At 56.2% G+C, this 18,767-nt stretch overlaps 1 protein-coding gene across 5 annotated transcripts in view; it reads left to right on the top strand.

Moving 5' to 3' along the window:
• NFASC (neurofascin) overlaps positions 1-16,138 on the top strand; it is a 191,583-nt gene extending 175,445 nt beyond the window's left edge. For all 5 annotated transcript variants that reach the window (XM_037155368.2, XM_037155363.2, XM_037155362.2 and 2 more), the window contains 3 exons: positions 4,728-4,859; positions 6,914-6,983; positions 10,072-16,138. In XM_037155368.2, coding sequence (XP_037011263.1) covers positions 4,728-4,859; positions 6,914-6,983; positions 10,072-10,303 — 434 coding nt within the window. In that variant the 3' untranslated portion in view covers positions 10,304-16,138. The remainder of the gene's footprint in view (positions 1-4,727; positions 4,860-6,913; positions 6,984-10,071) is intronic.
• The last annotated feature ends 2,629 nt before the right edge of the window (positions 16,139-18,767 follow it).

The raw sequence follows: 18,767 nt of genomic DNA, 5'->3' as shown, positions 1-18,767 counted from the left end.
GTCAGCTCTTCCATCATGAGTGGGCAGCGTGGGGTGAGGCAGTAGTGCAGTGGATCTGCCAGCGGGGTCAGCAAGACGGAGAGCAGTGCACCTCAGATCTCAGGAGCGTAGGAGACAGGGGCGGTGAAGGCCCTGACTGCAGTCGGCCTCGCTCTGCTGTTTGGGAGACTTGGGACAGGACAAGGCGGGAGTGGAGTGTGTAAACTGATGCCTAAGCGAGAACAGCTAAGCCAAACTGCATTTGAAGAAAGTCCATGTCTATTGTATTTGTTCATCCATCCTTATTTCTAAAACATAATTCTGCCCACCTTGAATGACTGGCCAAATCAAATTCCTCCTGATCGGTCAGGAGCCATGGCTGCTGCACCTTGGGGACGACTTGCTCGTTTCTGAGCAGGGCTGCAGGCGGTGATATGGAAGACGCACAGAATACGGCCCCTGGTCCAGAGTAAGAGGCATGGTGCCTGCCTGTGTTTGCCAGGCTAAGCTCACCTCACCCCTTGGTTTGTTTTTTATTTTCAATGGAAACATTATTGGCATGTAGTAGCATTTATCACTTAGTTTTAGATGCATAACAATGATTTGCTATTTGTATATATTGTGAAATGATTACCATATTAACATTCATCACCAAGCATAGTTATAAACTTCATTGAAGTTTGAACAGACTTATGTGTGCAGACTTCATAGAAAATGCTTTGACCATTTTGGTAAGGACTGAAAATAGCATTTGAACTTTGCATGGTAAAGTCAGGAATAGAAAGACACATTTGCTTCTAAATTGCCCATGCGGGCACTTTCCCTGGAATTGTGGCTTTTCCTGCCATGGGAAAGGGAGTCTGTAGAGACATCTGTCGGCAGGCGTCAGAGCGGGCGTCAGAAAGGGGGTGGGGCAGGCAGGTCACTGCAGGCACGCACACCAGCTTCTCCTCAAAAGGGGGCGCCACTGTCTGCACGCGGGGAAGTGATCCCTTCACCCCAGTGCCCAGATGTGGCTCACAGGCGAGCTGTTAGCCCTGTGACCCCGAGCTGGCATGAAGGAAGAAACTAAAGCAGTTACCCATATCATATTAGGGTTAAATTGATAATAAGTAGTCACCACTACTTGTTATGTGACCAGCACCATGCCAAGTACTAGGGGGCTCAAAGAATCCCCTGTTCTCAAGCCTTTAACAGGGTCATTGGAAATCAGGACCCAGGAAACAGCAATTAAATGTTATGGGAACAAAGGGAGCTCAGACTGGTGTGAGCTGGAGCAACGGGAGATTCGGGAAGGAGGGTAGAAGGGAGGAGAGCAAGGGGGGCGGCATTGCAAGCGCCCCTGGGCAGGGAGGGGAAGACCAGGGTGCTTGGCTTTCGTGGAAGTGTACTAGAAAAAGAACAGCGTGAGGTGTCCTACCCTGGGATCTGATGGGCAGAGGGTAAGGGGTCCCCTCTGGGGTGGAGCAATGAGGCGAATATGAGAGACTGGTAACTCTTAGAGGTCGGGAGAATGGTGAAGTCACTGGCCAGAGCAGAGAGCTTGTAGGAAGACCCATGTTGAATTTCAAGCAGATGGGCCATTCAAGGAGCTGTTAGGAGGAGGCACTGGACTTGTGGTGTGGAACTGGCTATAGGGACAATGAGAGATGAATAAAAGAATCGTCCCTTGGAATGTTGGGAGTGGAGGACTGTGCAGGTAAGAGTCAAGGACTCAGAGGTGCGTTTGGGAAAGAGCCACTCCCTGGCGGTACGTGAAGCACCACTGAGCATTGAGGGGCTTTGAGTTGGCTTGTTGGGGGTGGAGAAAGGAGTTGGCGACAACTGGAAGCAAGGGAAGATTGAGATTACATAAAAAAGGACAGGACAGAGCTGAAAAGCTTGGCAGGTTCCTCAGCGGGGTTTATTTTAAGATACAGGAAAATTCAATGTATGTAATGGCAGAAGGGAGGAGACAGCGAAAGAAGAAGCTGAAAACGCTACGATTTCCAGCGATCCTCTCGGGTGTGAGCCACCAGGGCGGTGAGGCCCGGGCCTGGCCACCGAGGGAGGAGCCCTGCCTGCCCCGGGAGGGGGCTGGTTGTAGAGGCTGAGGCTTCACTGGCCTCCACAGCTGACCAGAGGGGGTGGGGGCAGGGTCCCGTGTGGGAGGAGCAGTTTGGAAGAACCGTGGGACACGCCGGCAGGGTTGCCAGGCAGCAGTGAAGGCCCAGGGGAGGCGTGACTGACGGCCTCACATCTTCCCCCAGCGGGGTCCGTGGCATGAGCTGAAAATGCAGGGATGGGGTGACAAAGGAAGGACAGGGAGGAGCATGCGGTTAGCAGAGGCCCCATCAGGCCAGAGGAGGGCGAGTGGGCCTAGTGAAGGGAAGGAAGTGGAGGGCGCGACCAAGGGGTCGCCGCGTCGCCCGCTGGGGAGGCCGCAGTAAACCCGCCAGGCCCCCTTCCAGGAGCTCGTCTTCCCGGTGGAAGGACGAGAGTGGGAAAGAGCAGACTCACCTCGACCACTTACTGGTTTTGCGACCTGGAGTAAATCACTCGACCTCCGTGGCCCAGTGGCCCCACCTATGAAGTAGGGGTAATGACCCAGTCCCGCTCTGCGCTCTGCGGGGCTGTTGGGAGGGTCGTACTAGAGAGTATGTGCGAAAGGACCGAGAGCACGGCCCGTGGGGAGCGCTGGTGAGAGCGCCGTTAGCCGTGGTAGTGACACAGCAGCCCCCTGGTCTGTGGGCACTGCGCTCCGAAAATACTACCTTTCCCCACTGTCGGCAGGGCCCCCAAAGCAGGTGCTCCTCCTGTTGTCGTGTTGTCAGAGGGTCAGCAGAGCCTGACATTAAGGCCCTACGCCCACGCCGTCCACCGCACTTCGTCTCCAGGGGGCGCTGTATCATCCTACATCACAGGAAGGGAGGGTGCGCTACCTTGAGGTATTTTGACAGAGACCCCATTCATATCACTTTTATCACAGTGTATGGTTATAATTCTTCTATTTTATTATTGTTAATCCTTTTTATGTATAATGTATAAATTATACTTTACCATAGATCATGTATATGTATAGGGAAAAACATAGGGCTTGGTACTATCCACACTTTCAGGCATCCACTCGGGGTCTTGGCGTGCACCCCCAGCTTACACAGACTACGGGAACTGCTGGGTGACTGTCATATGGTTACAAGTGCTATGAAAATGGCAGGGTTCTCAGAGCGACTGGCTAGGGAGAGAGACTCTGCTTCAGCTGGAAGATCCAGAAAGACCTCTCTGAGAAGCTGACATTTGCTGAGATGGATTTGAAGAACGAGCAAAGTCCCGGAGGCAGGAACAAGAGTGGCTGTGTGGCTGAGGCATAGAGAGGCAGCCGGTGGCACGGGGAGGGACCAGGGTCAGCTCGGGTGGGACCTGACAGGTTGGGGTGGGGAATGGAAGTTTTCCCACTAGTGATGAGACGCACCAGAGGTTCAAGCAGCGAGTGAGTTGGTCTCACAGGGGGCTGGGGAAGAATCCCTCTGACAGGAATAGGGGCAGGAATGGGCATTCCCCCGCAACATGTGTAGGTCAAGGCAGCCAGCCACGGTCTGCGGAACTCACCTGCCTCTCAGCCTGGGCTTGGAGAGCATGGCCACGCTTGGTCATCAGCCTCCACCACTGACTGAGACTACCCTGGTACAGTGCCCTTGGCTGGGTTCTGGGAAGACAGTGTCTCAGCCCAAGGGGAGCAAAAGGTGGGACCTGCTGTACAAGGGAGCACTTGATGAAGACCCTGGAGCACCCCTCTGCTCCCCGGAGGAGGCCCGTGCCTGGAGGTGTCACTTTTGTTCTCCGGTCCATAGCAAGGAGCGTGGCAAGTGGGTCCTCCCCAACTCACGCTGCCTCCTGAGCCCAAACCCCAGCCTTTGGGTCATCCAGCAACGAACAGATGGTGCCTGAATGCCTGTCTTTTAGACTCACCCACATGCCCTTGCAGTCACACAGGAGTCTGTCCATTTGGAGAGACTCGCTGTCACGGGACAGCTTGTCACCGCTGCGGTAGAGGAGGTGGGTCTTCCATGTGGAAGTGGTCTGAAGTGTCACGGTGTGCACTGAAGGCACGGCCCCAGCCTCGCCACCAGCTGTCTAGGGGACTAACACAGAGACTGTCCTTGCTTCTGGGAGTGTGCAGTCCGGTTGGGGAGATGTGAGAAAGCATGGGTGTTCTGCGCCTGCAGCCTGTCCAGACCCACTGCCAGGAAGCCTGGGTGGCTTCGGGGCCACGCCGGCGGGCAAGGCTGCCGCTCCGGGCCTGTGCAGCCCCCTGAAGATGCTCTCACAAGGGGTGTTGCATCGTGACCTGGCCAAGTTCTCTGATGGGTGGCACGTGGGCCCCATTTCCTCACCCCTGGCTCACTGACGGAACCAGACCTCCGTGGCCAGTCCTGACCTTCCCTCAGTCCCCGCAGGCTCTCGCCAGGATGTGGTTTACAAAAACGCCATGCCTTGTTCTTAGGGAAGCTTCCCCTTCCTAACGGGCCTGCTTATTCTGCTCCCTGTCTCCCTTCCTCTGCCTCTTTTCTGACCTTTGACCTTGGCTCCTTAATTATTTTCTCTTTGTCCCTGTATTGGGCAATTTGGGCCAGAGGGCTGCTATGTTGTAGCATTAGGCTCCAGAAGGAACATGGATGTGAAGTAGCCGAAGCTGTTCCCTCATGTCTCCCTCCTCACCTTCCCCCATGCGAAACCCTTCATGTGTTTGCTTGTGCCCCACCCCCCAGCTTACACCAACAACCAGACTGACATCGCCACCCAGGGCTGGTTCATTGGGCTCATGTGTGCCATTGCCCTCCTGGTGCTGATTCTGCTCATCGTCTGCTTCATCAAGAGGAGTCGCGGTGGCAAGTACCCAGGTGAGAGTGTCAGGGGAGTCGGCTTGGGGACTGTCTGCTGCCACATCCGGGCGAGGGCTCCGCTCTCTCAGCGAGCCCAACTCTAGCCAAGCTTGAAAGCAGTCCTCTTCTTGCCTGTTCTGTGCATCTTCGAGCTGCCAGAAAGCACTCGACTTAATTAAGTTTGCTTGAGGTGGGTGGGTGGAGCGGTCCAGGCAGCTTCAGAGGGCGGATGGAAGGAGCGCTGGTCCCTATTAAGAATGACCTTCCCTTCCCTTGATTCACCATCCATCTGCTCAGTGAATTGACTTTTTTTCAGACTGAATCTCTTTAGAATCCCGTGTCCCAGGGAAGGAGGAAGGAGGAGAGGCATTTTCTCTAACCGGGAGAGAGTGTGGTGAGGAGGGGTCTGGGCACAGGAGGCACACCCAGCGGTAGAGCCGGGCTCTTGGCGTGACGAGCGTGTCATTACAGACACCCTGACAGAGGACAGAAGCTCCCAAGTGAGGAGCAGGTGGAAGCTGAGGGGAAGGTTGCATGGGTAGGGACCCTCCTGGCTATTCAAGTGCTTTGGGCTTCCCTGAGGTCCCGAAGGGGCATTTCTCTTCTCTAGGTCTCAGATCCTCCAGCCCAGATAAGCCAAGGTCATGGACAAGGACCACCGATATTCTTATTTCTAGAAATATTGATTGTTTTTCAGATGGGCCAGAAAGCCATCTGTCTGCAGTGGGTTGGGCAGGGAGACAGGATAATGGATGACCTGAGAGCAGAAGTCCTACTGGGCTGCAGAGTGAAATTGCTCCTTGCCCCAAAGCTCTAGCAGCCAGACATGTCCCGTGCTCCCCAAATGCCTGCTGCCCCCATCTCTGTGAACAAATCCTCCTCCAGGACCCGCCTCAGACTTGGAGAGAGAGGACATGCAATTTACTCCCTTCCCCTGCCCCTTACCCCAACCTCGGGTATCTGAAGAGTTAGGCCTCTCCTTAAAGTAAGGGAGGCATTGGGGGGGGGGGCAAGAAATGACCCCTCTTGTTTTGGTAAATTGTGTTTTCCTCCACACTGTCGTGCATTCTCGGGGTTGTTTTTCTTCTGTAAGGGAGGAAGCCAGAGTCAGCGCGATGGGCGGTCTCACTGAGCTCGCCTCCCTGTTCCAAATGGAACTGGGGCACCTGAAGGACTCATCAGGCACACTCTGAGCCTTCCTTTGCCCATCAGAAAGCACCCACTACTGTTGTTTTTACAGCCACCCTCCCTCCCTCCAGCCGCAGGGTGACCCCTACCCCTAGTCCATCAGAAAGGTAAGGGAACTAGGAGCCAGGAGGAGGCCGGGGCCTTATCCTCACTCCAGACTTAGTTGCCAGTTTGTCATGTGAGGTGACCTTCACTTCTCATGGCCTGTTATCCTCCCCTAAAATGGGGGTGATTATCTTTTCTTACACCCCCCCAAAAAATACAGAAAGGGCTGTCCATGTAAGTGTCCACTGGCTACCTAAGTGCAGAGTGGTAAGGATTCTAGGAGGAAAGCTGATCTCTCCATCAGGGACATTTCAGCTGGCACAGAAGGAAGATCACAGCATGAGACAGGGCCCTGAAGGATGCTGCCAGGTCCCAGAGGAGGTGTGGGGAGAGGGAGCCCTACAAACAGGCGAGGTCACAACCCTTGCTGTGCAGAGAGACATGTGGTCCTCCACCCGGAAGGAAGGAACCAGCATTTCATCACAGGCATAAGAAACGCACACAGGTGATTGTCAAACAGAGCAGAACAAGAAAGGTGCCAAGGAAAGCCTCACGTCCATTTGGTGTTTGGGGAAGACCTCAGGGAGAGGTGGGGGGAGAATTTCATTGTCAATGGAGGTTTAAGGAAACCCCTGGTGAGGAGGAGGAGGAGATGGAATCAACTCGGCCACTGACTGATGTGGGAAGCAAGAACTAGGGAGGCATTGATGGTGCCTCACTGAAAGGGAGAGTGTCACTGAACCCAAAGGTGGTGTCCTCGGGCTCTATGGCCAGGGCTCCGGAGAGCAGGGACGTGCTCAGTCATGCTGTCTGTGTCTTTGCTTCTCTTATTGACCAAGTGCGAGAAAAGAAGGATGTTCCCCTTGGCCCTGAAGACCCTAAAGAAGAGGATGGCTCATTTGACTACAGGTGCGTCATCTCCTTGGCTTCCGTTCGCACACAGCGTCCCCTGTCGGTGGACTGTACTCACTGCCCTGAGCAGTGCCCTCCCCTCAGAGCCCTGGGCCTGACCCACAGGCCACTGCACCAACATCCTCTCCCATCACCGTGGGCGGCTGCCTCTGCCTCTCCGACAGCATCTGCTTGTCGTGGCTGTGCTGGCCCAGGCCGCCCCCATGAGACCCGACAAACGCATTCCGTGAACGGCACTTACCACTCAGCTGCACAACTCAGACTCACCGAGCTCCTGATATATGTTCCCACCATTTACTCTGCAAATGAGCTCCAGGTCCTCTTTGCTGATAAATGAGCTCAGCTCTCAGCTTCCCCTCTGCTAACACCCCACGCCAGCCTGCAGATAATGCCCCAGGCAGGCTGTGCTGTCCTAAAGGAAGCATGGACTGGATGAGGGACAAAGGGCAGTGGGGGGGGGGTGGCTCTAGGCCTTTTCCTCATGAACTTGAACAATATCTCTGGCTTTTAGCCTAAAATAGGCCCACCCCACCCAGTCCCTCTCTGAACCAGGCCACCCCTGTCCTCCTCTGACCTCCGGATTCCATCCTGGGCCTCTGCCACTTTGCCCGTCAGCAGCCCAGCAAGCAGGATCGGATCAACGGGCAGCACAGCCTCGGCCCACACTGGAGCCTGTCTGGCGGCTTAGGGACCACGTCCATCCTTCCAGTCCTAACATCCCTGTAAGCCCTGCAGAAGGCAAGCACAAGAGGCTCCTCCTCTGACTGTCCTCAGGACGCTTGGAGGGAAGCCCAACGCCTTCATAAGCTGAGAGCTATTCCCTGGCCATGGGTTCCAAAGGTTGTGGGCTTTCTCTGCCCCCAGCCCTCAGGGTAGCCTCAGAAGAGGGACACGGGCCTCCTCAAATACAGCACCAGAGGGCCTGTGCTATAAGAAGCTGCTTCCGCAGGCGCCTCTGCTCCCCTAGACCCCGAAGCTGGTGGGCAAAGCCCTTGCCTCTTTCCCACCCACCGCACCCTACTGACACGGGCTGGATAGGCACGCGCGGGCCACACACCATGCTGGCATCTGGAATGCACACACACCCGCCCCCAACTTTGGGTCTGGGTGGGGGAGTGGGGAGCAGGAGGGGAATGGGTGGGGTCTGCAGCATTCATCCTAGAGCCCCTCCTGGGATGCACCCTCAAGTCCTAAACCGGGAAAGGGCTGAAATGGATACATCAGAGGAAAACCGGACTTTCTAGACAGGCCTGGGGGCAAGGAGGGGTGCCCTGCCCCACTCTTTGGCCTGGCTCCCAAAGCGCCTCCCCCGAAAGGCTCCCTCTGCGCCCCTCCCCGTGTCTGTCCACCTGGTCCTTGAAGTTCCCGTGGAAGGCAGGCCCACAGGAGGTAGACCAGGGCTCCCCAGTCATTCCGGTTTCTCTCAGGCTTCCCGTCAGAAAGGTCTGTCCTCTTTTCACCTGCCTCCTGTCTGGATGGCGCCAGCCCTTTCCTGTCCAGCGTTTGCATTGAGCTTAGGTTCCTGGGCTTCCCTCAAATCACAAAGACACAATCCTCCTGTTTCTGCAGGTGGGCCGGAGGGTCCTGGGAAGGACCGCAGGTAAAAAGCCTCCCAGGTGGGGTAAGGAGCCTGGTAATTAGAATCTGCCAACTCTTGGGGGCACCCTTCTAGTTGCTAGAAGGGATGCAGCCCCATTCATGAATCACTCAATAAAGCCAATTAGACCTTTACATTTAAAAAAAATCTGCTAGTTCTCAAAAGGTGAGTTCCGCTTCCTGAACAAACCCCATGGACCCACAGCCTGCACTCAGCACGCATCTCCCACAGTGCTGCCATTGGAGAATGCGGTCAGGCTGCATTTATGGGGCTGTGCTCACTTGTGGCGTGGGCAGTGGGCTAATGGCTTTCCATCTGCTAATGCCCAGCTCCTCCAGCTCTTGCCCTCAGCCCTCTCCTGTCTTTGCCCAGCACTGCTGTTAGAAGCCAGAGCCTCACTGCCCAGTATAATGTTTTCCACATGCCCAGTATTGAGGGTAGCCTAGGGCAGAGTGTGTCTGCTCAGACCACCTGGCACCACTGTGGTCCTGCCTGCCGGGACCCAGATTCTCACTGCTGGTCCCACTGCCTCCTACCCAGGAGCTCGTTTCCCCTCTGAAGTACGGCCAGCAGCACCCAGGCCACCCTCTGAGCTGAAAGGGCAGAGCATTCTCCAGCCAGGAGACGGGATGAGGTACCTGAGCAGGCGCCCAGCCCACTTGGGCATCTCATTTGCTGGGGGCATGGCAGGCACAGTGGGTAGCTGCCTACCTACCAGCTTCCCAGACACCCTGGCCCAGGAGGAGATAAGGGACAGGACCTGGCGGCCTCAGAGGGAGCTGGCCAGACCCTCTGGTCTCACCTATTACCTGCACATCATACCCTCTTTCACTGGCCAGGCACAGAGCAACAGCATCTGTTTTGTACATAAACCAGAGAGAGAGAGCTGAGAGAAATGGCATCAGACGGGGATGGGGCGGGGCACGCGGAGGCTGGTTTCTCTAAGGCCCAGACCCTGGCTTTTTGGCAAGGGCAGAGCCTTTGCAGACCAGGTCACAGATTACTAGTCCAACCACTCCGGATGGAGAGACTGAGATCCAGTGAGAGGGCTTTCCAAGGCCACAGAACTACGCAATAGTTCTAGACACACTGGTGGCTAGACCTCCATTCTGACTCCCGCTCTGCCTGGTCTCACAGCCGTTGGCCCTCCCTGATTCTAGGAGGCAGTCCCCTGTCCGTCCGTCCCCCCAGAGAGTGGCCCAGCCACATGAAGAGGACCGCAGACCAGGAGTCCCCAGTGTGGGCTCCCATCCCAGCTCTGCACCAACTTGCCACCTCCCTTAGCAGTGCTGCTTGTCCTCTAGGCCGCAGCTCCCCTTCTGCAGAGCTGGCTGGACTGGGCAGTCCCTGAGGTCCTGTCCTCTCTGAGGGGTGTAGTGCGTGTAGTGTGTGTGTGCTTGGCAAGAGGCCAGCGCCCTGCCCCACCCGCCTGGGTGTGGGCGGCGCCGGGCCGGGCCGGGCCCTGACCCTCCGTCTCTCTCTGGCCAGCGACGAGGACAACAAGCCCCTGCAGGGCAGCCAGACATCCCTGGACGGCACCATCAAGCAGCAGGAGAGCGACGACAGCCTGGTGGACTACGGCGAGGGTGGCGAGGGCCAGTTCAATGAGGACGGCTCCTTCATTGGCCAGTACACCGTCAAAAAGGACAAGGAGGAGACCGAAGGCAACGAGAGCTCGGAGGCCACGTCACCCGTCAACGCCATCTATTCTCTGGCCTAACGGAGCCCCCCAGGCACCGCCACTACTTTGCAAGTGGGAAGAGAAGAGATGGGGGGGGACAGAGCCACCACCTTCAGGGACAAGGGCACAACATGGGGGTCTGCCAAGCTGTGAGGACCACTGACCACCCAGCCAACCACAAGCCCCCTCCCAATGACCCCACACGCCCGGTGCCACCTGTGTGGGAGAGCTAGACCCATGGCCAAGCTCAGCTGGAGGGAGCCCAAGCCCCTTGCTCAGCCTCACAGGCACCCTAAGCCTTTCTCCCACACTGCCTGCCCTTGACCTTGACACACACTCACCAATTTTTGTTGATTCTGGTACTTCTCATTGTCTTTATTTTTGCTCTATGCATCTTCTCCAGACTTAATGTCTCCATTTTATTTTCCTTTTGAAATACCCCTGGAAAAAATTAGGTGGATTATCCGCCCCCTGAAAACTGCAAAGATAGGCAAAAAAGTTTGGTCCATAAAAACACAGAGAAAAGCTGCAGTATTCAAACCACACCGGGCCAATGTATTTCCGAAGGATGCCTTTCTCGCCATATGCCTCCCGGTGCCCACAACCCATCCACCTCGGCCTTGTCACTTGCTGAGCTGGGCTTGGCTCCTTTCTGGGAAAATGACAGTATTTTTTGCAGGGGGCGGGAACAGGGCACCCCGCCTCTCTCTGGCTCAGTTGGGAGGTGGGCTTCCCTCTTGCTCCTCACTCTTACCCCGCCCCACCCTCCAGTGTCCACAATGGGAGCTGCATCGACTCTGACGAAGGAGCTCAGGGCACAAGCACGGGCACTGGTGAAAGGGGCTCCAACTCCAGTGACTGGTACCTCAAGCAGCAGAAAATCAGGCGTCTGGTTCCTGGGGAGCTACACTCGCCTCAAGACAGGAGAAAAAGACTGGGTTTGGACTCCTTCTTCCCCATCAGTGAAACTCAGGGTGTAGGAGTGAGGGCCACACCGACTGCCATCCAGAGTAGAGGGTGCCCCCCGCTTGGTCAGGGGTCGGCGCCGCTGCCTCAAGAAGATGGAGCCCTGTGATACAACAGCCTTGCTGGTGTATCCTGGAGTGTGAAGCACTGCGCCCCTTTCACCTCCAGCAGGCGCCATCTCTTCGATCGCCTCCATCGAGTTTGGACCTGTGCAGAAGGGCCCTGCCGCCCTGAGGCTGAGATGGAGCCAGCGTCCTTTCCTGTCCAACCCGGCAGGGCCGGTGCCCTAACAGGGTGGTGAAGCCTGGCCTGGACGACTCAGCGCTCTTCGTATGCCTTACGCAACTCTGCTCTGTCCCTGCAGTTCCCAGGTTCCCAGCCCCTCCCCGCAAGCCTCGAAGCCTCCAGCAACAACGTCTGTCTCAAGGGAAACGAGGCGGCCTATGCAAGCGTCACAGCAGAACCAGAAGCAACCACTTGACAAGCCCTGCAACCGTTGCCCCAGGTGGAGACACTCGCAGACCTGCAGTTCTCAGTGACCGAAGGCGCGGCCTTCATCCACCCCACCTAATCCACTTTTGAAACCAAAGGTACCTAGTCTCAGAGGAGAGAGATCTTGAGCCCAAGTGTAGTCCTGTAGCTTCAGCTAGCATCAATTTCAGGAGGGGGAAGCTGACCCCAGTAATGGGCCACCTGCCACAGACAGCCTCTGAGTTGGGTCTCCGGATGCTTGCCAGGGGACCTGGGCGGGAACAGAGCTAAGTCCTTCAGAGACTTTTTGAAAGCATCATTTGCCACGTGTGAAGCCACAAAGGTGTTAGCAGTGCTTGTATCACTTAGTAAGCAGTCAGTGAAGGTCAAGCCCATAGATATACATACTCTGCCTGCAGGCATGAAACCATAGCCCAAAGCTCAGCCAATTACATTGTTTGAACCTGAAAGCAAGTAACTGTCCTTTGGCCTTAGCCATGGTCAGGTTCACTACCTAGAAGCCCAAGGAGCAGATCTCTCATGGTGACAGGCACCAGGTAGATGGCAAGGGGCAGGAGAGTGAGCTCAGGGGTCCCATTCCCTGGCTTTGCTCTGACCTGTACCTGGACACAGCTGGGCATTCCTGCAGCCTAGGCCCAGGGTCCACGAAGGGACTGTCGGGGAAGTGTGCCTGTGAGCCGGATGAAAGACCGGCCTTTTCGGAAAACACTGGATCTGTGCAAGGCAGGCAGTTTCTCGGGCCCTGAGTCCGTGCCGCACCTTGCACACTAGTGAACTTCATTGCACTGAAACAGCCTCTTAGGGCAAGAAGGACTGTGAGAAGTCCCCATACCCCTCCCCTGCCTCTAGAAGGTCTGCTGCACACTGGTGACCAGGGGAGGGCCTCTGCCGCCACTGGGTCCAGGGGGCGGCGACCTGTCTTTGCTCCTGGTTCCCATCCTGCCCGGCTCTACGCCGTCCCTCGTGGTGTGTGAAGACAGCGCTGTCGGCCCCATCGGGAGCCTGCCACACAACCCTCCTGGCAGGTGGGAGCACACCTGGGCCTGAAGACACAAGCTGTTCCCAAGCAAAGGGGGCAGGTACTTAGGGAGGCGTGTGGGTTGCAGGGTTAGGGTTAGGGAGGCAGCCCTCTGGAAGAAGGAAGTCCGCTTTTCATAGCACCTGCCAGGGTCCGCCCAGCTCAGCAGGACAGCGGTATTGTCCCACGCTCCCCGCCAGCCGGGGCTCTCAAGCAACCCCCCAAAATGCCCACCAGTGCTGAAAAGGGTGGTACCTTTGGCACTTCACCCTGTCCGGCTGGGGGATCAGGCTGGAGGTGGTGGGGGGAGAAGTACAGGTTATCTCACAGTGACTAGAAGTTCCATTGCTGTGCACACCTGGGGGCAAGAGCTGTGGCTTCCTTTGCCCTCGTCTGTCCGGTGACTGCCCAGCACCTGCCCTCGAAAATCCAGCATGAGCCGGGTTCGGAGCCATGGGTGCCATAGTGAAGAGTCAGGCGTGGCCCCCCTTGGGCCTGCCAGTCCTGGACCTGAGTCTTGGAACACAGTGGCATTGCTTGGGAGCACTCTAAGCATGCGAGCTTCCAGGGACCCCAGGCTGGAAGGGACAGTGTTCAGAGGGAGAATTGGTCTGTCAGGCAGGGCAAGACAGGGCATCGAAACTCGGGGGCAGCGGGGGAGGGGCAGCCCCGCCTCCTGAGCCTCTGCTCTGCCCCCAGGGCAAGGGGCTTAAACTGTCTGTATTTTGGTGCCTCAGTCTCCCCTGTTCAGTCCCTCCTTGAATGACTCTCCACAGAGGGACATGGCCCCACCTGAGGAGCCAAGAGGCTAGTGCCTGGTGAGCCTGCCACTGCAGGGCCAGGGGACAGCCACCACTTGCCTTGCTTGGTTTGTGAAGAATGGGACCTATTCTTTCCTACCTTGCTTTTGAGGAGAGGGTTGAGTTTAAGCTAAAGGGAAAACCAAACTGGCTCCTTCCTCTGTCCATTGCCTTTGCCCTGAGGTGTTGGAAGGGTCTGGTCCACCCCTTTCCTAGCAAACCAGATCTGGAGAAGGGCCCGCCTGCCTGAGTGGCCGACAGTGCCAGCCTTGCTCACCTGCAAGAGCTGTCTGCCACCTGGGACCAGAGAGCTTCATCGTTTTCCTGAACGTGCTTGGCCTTAGCAAGGGGATAGAAACAGATCCAAGAGTATCTGGCTTTCTCAGCTGAGGGACTACCTCTCCCCACCTGCACCCAGCATCCTCGCAAGGGCTCAGCCGCACGTGGGCACACGCACAGCAGACCAAGGCCACGTTGCCGGACGGCTACGCAGAAGGAATGACGCAGAGTATGGCGTTGCCTTGGAGGGGCCAAGTCCACACCTTGGCCCGCTTGAGATGAGGTGTGCAGGGCTGTGTGGGGCACATCGCCCGATTCAGGGCACAGGAAAGGCTGCCTGGGCTGGGCCGGTTTGGGCGATTCCAGAGGGCGACAGGAAGAGAGAACAAGTCTGATGCAAAGGAGAGTGAACCTTCCCCAGGAACAGCACAAGCAGTGTCTCTTTAAGGCTCCTGGGGCCCTTTGCAAATCGGAGCCACGTCCCAGAGCAGCACAAACAGCCCCGTGACTGAAGGAATGAAGGTTCGACATGTTCTGGCTTTGCCTTTACAAGGCTTGTTGGCTGACACTGAAGAGGCGAGGCTCCTTGGGAGTCTGGTCCCCAGGGGCTGGCGCCACGGAGCCCCTTCTCAGTGGGAGGGTGGCAGGTGCCTGCGATACAGGCACAGAGCGTGCTCCTCCCTCATGACACCTTGATCACGACTCCGGGAGCATCCACCAAACACAGTCAGGGCCCCTAGAAAGAAATCCCCTGTGGATCCTGGTTGAGCTTCGAAGGGCGACCTAGGAGTAGTGTATAGGAGGCGTCTGATTTTTTTTAAAGTCAGAGTCAAACAAAACAGAGCTTGACATGTCAGGAGATTCAGTGTTCTGGGCGGAGCGCAGCTCCCGGGCGGCCCAGCCTGCCCAGCCCCAGCCTCCCTCCCCCGCTGGGGACAGGCCCTCCTGAGACAGGTGCAGAGAAGGGTCGGAGGGGAAGGAGGACAGCCACCCAGGGAAGCCGCACCGTAACCAGCGCTCCTCTGCCAGCGTGTTAGTGTGAAGTGGATGTTCCATAATGGTAAGGACGCCCGTGAAACAGATGAAAAGACATCTAGCATGGGATCGGGTTCAGAGTTCAGCACGTGAAGGAATCCAGGCTGATCTGACTAAAGCGACTCATCCTGCAGACAGGGGCACTAAAATCCGGACAGGCGAAGGGGACTTGCCAGGGTCACACGGCCAGTAAATGAAGGTGAGGTTAGGGCTTGAGCCCGGGCCCCATGACTCCTTTCCTAGTGTTCTTGCATCTCCTCCAGCTGCCTCCTTGGAAACAGAGGTGTTACTCAACTCTGTCCTTCGGTTCCCCCTCGGTACCCCTTCGCCCCTTTCGCCACACGCCCATATCCTCCCAAAGTGAAAGACACAAAGGATTCTTCTGAGTCCAGGGTCAGTCAGTGTGCCAGCCTGTGGTGTGAAGGGCAGACCCAGGCCAGGAGGAGGGTGGTGAGGTGGCTGGTGTTTGTCACTGTGAAGCCTGGACTTGTCGCACGTCGGCCCCCCAGCACGCTGTGCCCCTCGGAGTGAGGGTGTAAGGGGCTCCCTGTCCACTCCACCCGTGAGGCCCTGCCGCGCTGGGGTCCACCGGGCCGCGGTCCAGCACATGTACGGACTTCAGTGAAGCAATAACACGAAATCCGGGACAAGCGACCCGGAATTTTGTGCACCGCTGTTTCTTTTTCTAAAACGATGCAGATCAGATGACCCTGCCCTGCTGCTCCTTTTTCTCATCCTAGTGCCACGTCCTCGGTCAGTGTTGCCCCTCTGCCCACCTGCCAGCTCTTGGCCAACCTCACAGCCCTTCTGGGCCGTAGCGTCAGTCGCCTGTGACGTGCGCCTTCTGTCCTGGTCCCACCCCAACCCACGCCGGGCCGTCCCCGTTTGTTCCCTTCGGTGGGAAAATGTTTCCCCAGTGTCTCCATCCCTTCTCACCTGTGTGCACACCACACGTCCGATCTTTTCCCCATTGGTTAAATACTTAACTCACTGTGGCAGACGTTGTTTTAACCCCTCTCACATCGTGTTCTTTCCTTTTGTGAGTTGTTTTGCATTAACCAACATCGTTAGCGACAGGCACGTTCCTGAGGGTGTCACGCGCGACCTTCAGCAGGGAAGACGTCTGGGCCATGGAGGACCATCTAATACATGGACTTATGAACTGACTGCATGAGCAAAGAAAAGGCCAAATTATTCAGAATTTTTTTTTGAATCACTGTAAAAAAACCTGATTTCTTTTGTATAGAGAACACTAAACGTATAATAAAAGTTGTTCACAATGGACTCTGGGCATATGTTCGCTTCCTTGGTGGGCGGGAGAGGGATGTCAGGGGCGAACGATAGGAACAAATCCAAGGTTCCTCCGGGCGTCGGACAGCAGTGCCTCTGGGGCTCTGTCGTGGGGGGACTGGGATGGGCACGGCCGTGGAGACCCCGAGTCACCGCGACTGTGTGCTGGCACGGAAGACGCCTCATCTGGCTGCATCATCAAAACTCACGACAGGCCGAAGCCCCTCTCAGTAGACTCAGAGGGCTGCCAGGCAACAAGCAACCAGGAGTGGGGAGAAGCAGCGGGGGCTGCTGGTCGAGAGGGACTGCTCGCCTCTCGCTGCACCTGTGACTTACGGTCGGGGGGCTACAGGTGTGCTAATTCTCACTGAGGAGTGGCCCCGGAGTGCCGCCCGGGCAGGAAGGACAGTGAGTGACCCCGGCAATGTGGCTCCCTGTCCTCAGGGTGGGGGCGCTGGGAGGAGGCTCTGATAACTGATGGTCTGTAGGCAGTACTGGGGGTGAAGGGGCAAACGGGTTTCCCTGAAAACGCAAACCCAACTCTCTTAAACAAAGAACCACCAAGTGACTATACGACCTACCTGTGGTTACTCTCCCTTCAAAAGTCCTCAGAATGGAGCCCTGAGGGGTTTATTGCTTTATTAAAATGAGACTTTAGCCCTGTCTTGTGTGGCTCAGTAGATTGAGTGCGAGTCTGTGAACCAAAGAGTCACGTGTTCAACTCCCAGCCAGGGCACATGCCTGGGTTGTGGGCTGCGTCCCCAGTACGGGGTGTGAGAGAGGCAACCACACACTGATGTTTCTCTCCCTCTCTTTCTCCTTCCCCTCTCTCTAGAAATAAATAAATAAAATAGTTTTTTAAAAGACTTTATTTCCAGGTCTGAATTGTTGGGTAACTCTTTGGGTACGTTACACATACCTCTCACTCTTCTATTCTCACCTTCAAATGTGAGACACACCCTTTCTCTTCACTGTCAAGCTCACGGTCTCCGAAGTGTCCATGTGCACTGTCCCACCATGACTCCAAGCCCTCGTCCTGAGTTAGTCTCCCTGCCTCCTGTGTGGCCTGTTGCCCTTGTAACTGCAGCCGACAGCAGCTGCGATGCCGACCCGGCGCGTGGCTCCTCTACTGGAAACCTGCAGCTTGCTGCAGTGGGATGAGCTCTGAGCTCCTTGGTTTGGCACCGTAGACCTTTCACGACCTGACCCTCATGCCTGCAGCCCTGTTTTTCACCACTTCCCGCATATATCCCACACTCCAGCCGTTCCAAGTTAGTTCTAGCTCCGGCCGATGGGCAGTGCTTTTCTCTAATTCTCAGCTTTGGCAACTTAATTCAACTTAAAAGCACCTATTAATAACCGACTCTGCCAATTAATGACATACAATGTGCAGGATAAAGTTCCAGTCCTCAGGAAGCTCCGACTGCCATGGAGACAGTCAAATAAGCCAGTGCAGTGTCTCAGTGCCAGGGACATGTGCTCAGATGAATTCAGGTTCAATACTGGACTGTGACCCAAAGGCGGGTCTGCTTGGAACAGCATCCTCTTGGCCTTCTGTACCCCTGCTCTTCTGGATAATTCGCAGCCACTGGCGTGGACGCTCACAGCCAGGCGTCACAACCATGATTCCAGGCTCCTTCCTATTTCTCGTTCCAAATTCTCCTTATGGATCATTTCTCTTGGGCTCCTCAAGGGCAGGCTGTGGCCCCTGCGCTGGGTCACATCTTAGCAATTAGCTCAGGTGACACTGTCTCAGGAAGTCTCCCCTGATATCTGGTATGACGAGCACAAGGACACTCAGAAACACCTGCCAGGTCTGGTTTAGATCCCCTCACTATGCCCAGAACGCCTGTTTTATGTCTCTCACAGGGTGTAGGCATACAATTGTTTTCTTTTTTTCACTACTGTGTGGACATCTGAGCATAAGATGTCTTATTTTCATCTCTGCCTACAGACCAGTACCTGGCACAGAGCAAGGACCAAATGAACGTGAGACGACTGTTCTTTGACAGCAGTAGCTGGGTGGGTTCAAGACTCTTGTGTCACCCTCTTTGGGTGTTGGATATGTGGACATTGGACTTGGACATGACATTTCAGGGGTGGGGGGTGGTTCGCTGGCCCAATTTTGGAGCAGGAGGCATGACTCGGGGACAGAAGTGAAGAGACAAGCGAGCCTCTTATTTGAAGAAAGCCGACCTCAGCGCCACGGAGGCCAAACAAAGCACTGCCTCTCTTTGGAGCCCCAGGGACCCCCAGGGACCCCCAGGACGCCTGTCATCCCTCATCCCTGTTTCCCGGAGGCTGCGCCTCCCAGCCCATTAGAAATGCTAATCTCCAGCTCAGAGCTGGATTAACCGACCGGGTGCGAGGGGACCATCATCTCCAATCTTTATTAAGAGTGAAGGCTGTACCCTCCCTGGCCCAGCTGCCCCCAAAGGGATGGAATCTGGGCATTCGTTACAGCCCCTCTGACTGAGGCGGCCTCCGCTGCTCACCGCCTGCCCGCATTAGGTGGAGGAAGGCAGGGGAGGGCCCACGGTCGCCTCCTCCTCCCCACTTAATGCATCAGAGCCCATTTGTTTGATGTCAGCTCCTGCTGGAGCACAGGCCAGGCACTGGGCCG

Source organism: Artibeus jamaicensis, unplaced genomic scaffold (assembly GCF_021234435.1).
Source record: "Artibeus jamaicensis isolate MK-2021 breed Jamaican fruit bat unplaced genomic scaffold, CSHL_Jam_final contig_475, whole genome shotgun sequence".
NCBI lineage: Eukaryota > Metazoa > Chordata > Mammalia > Chiroptera > Phyllostomidae > Artibeus > Artibeus jamaicensis.
Note: the sequence above shows the minus strand (reverse complement) of the source record. Positions and strands in the feature narration are given on the sequence as shown.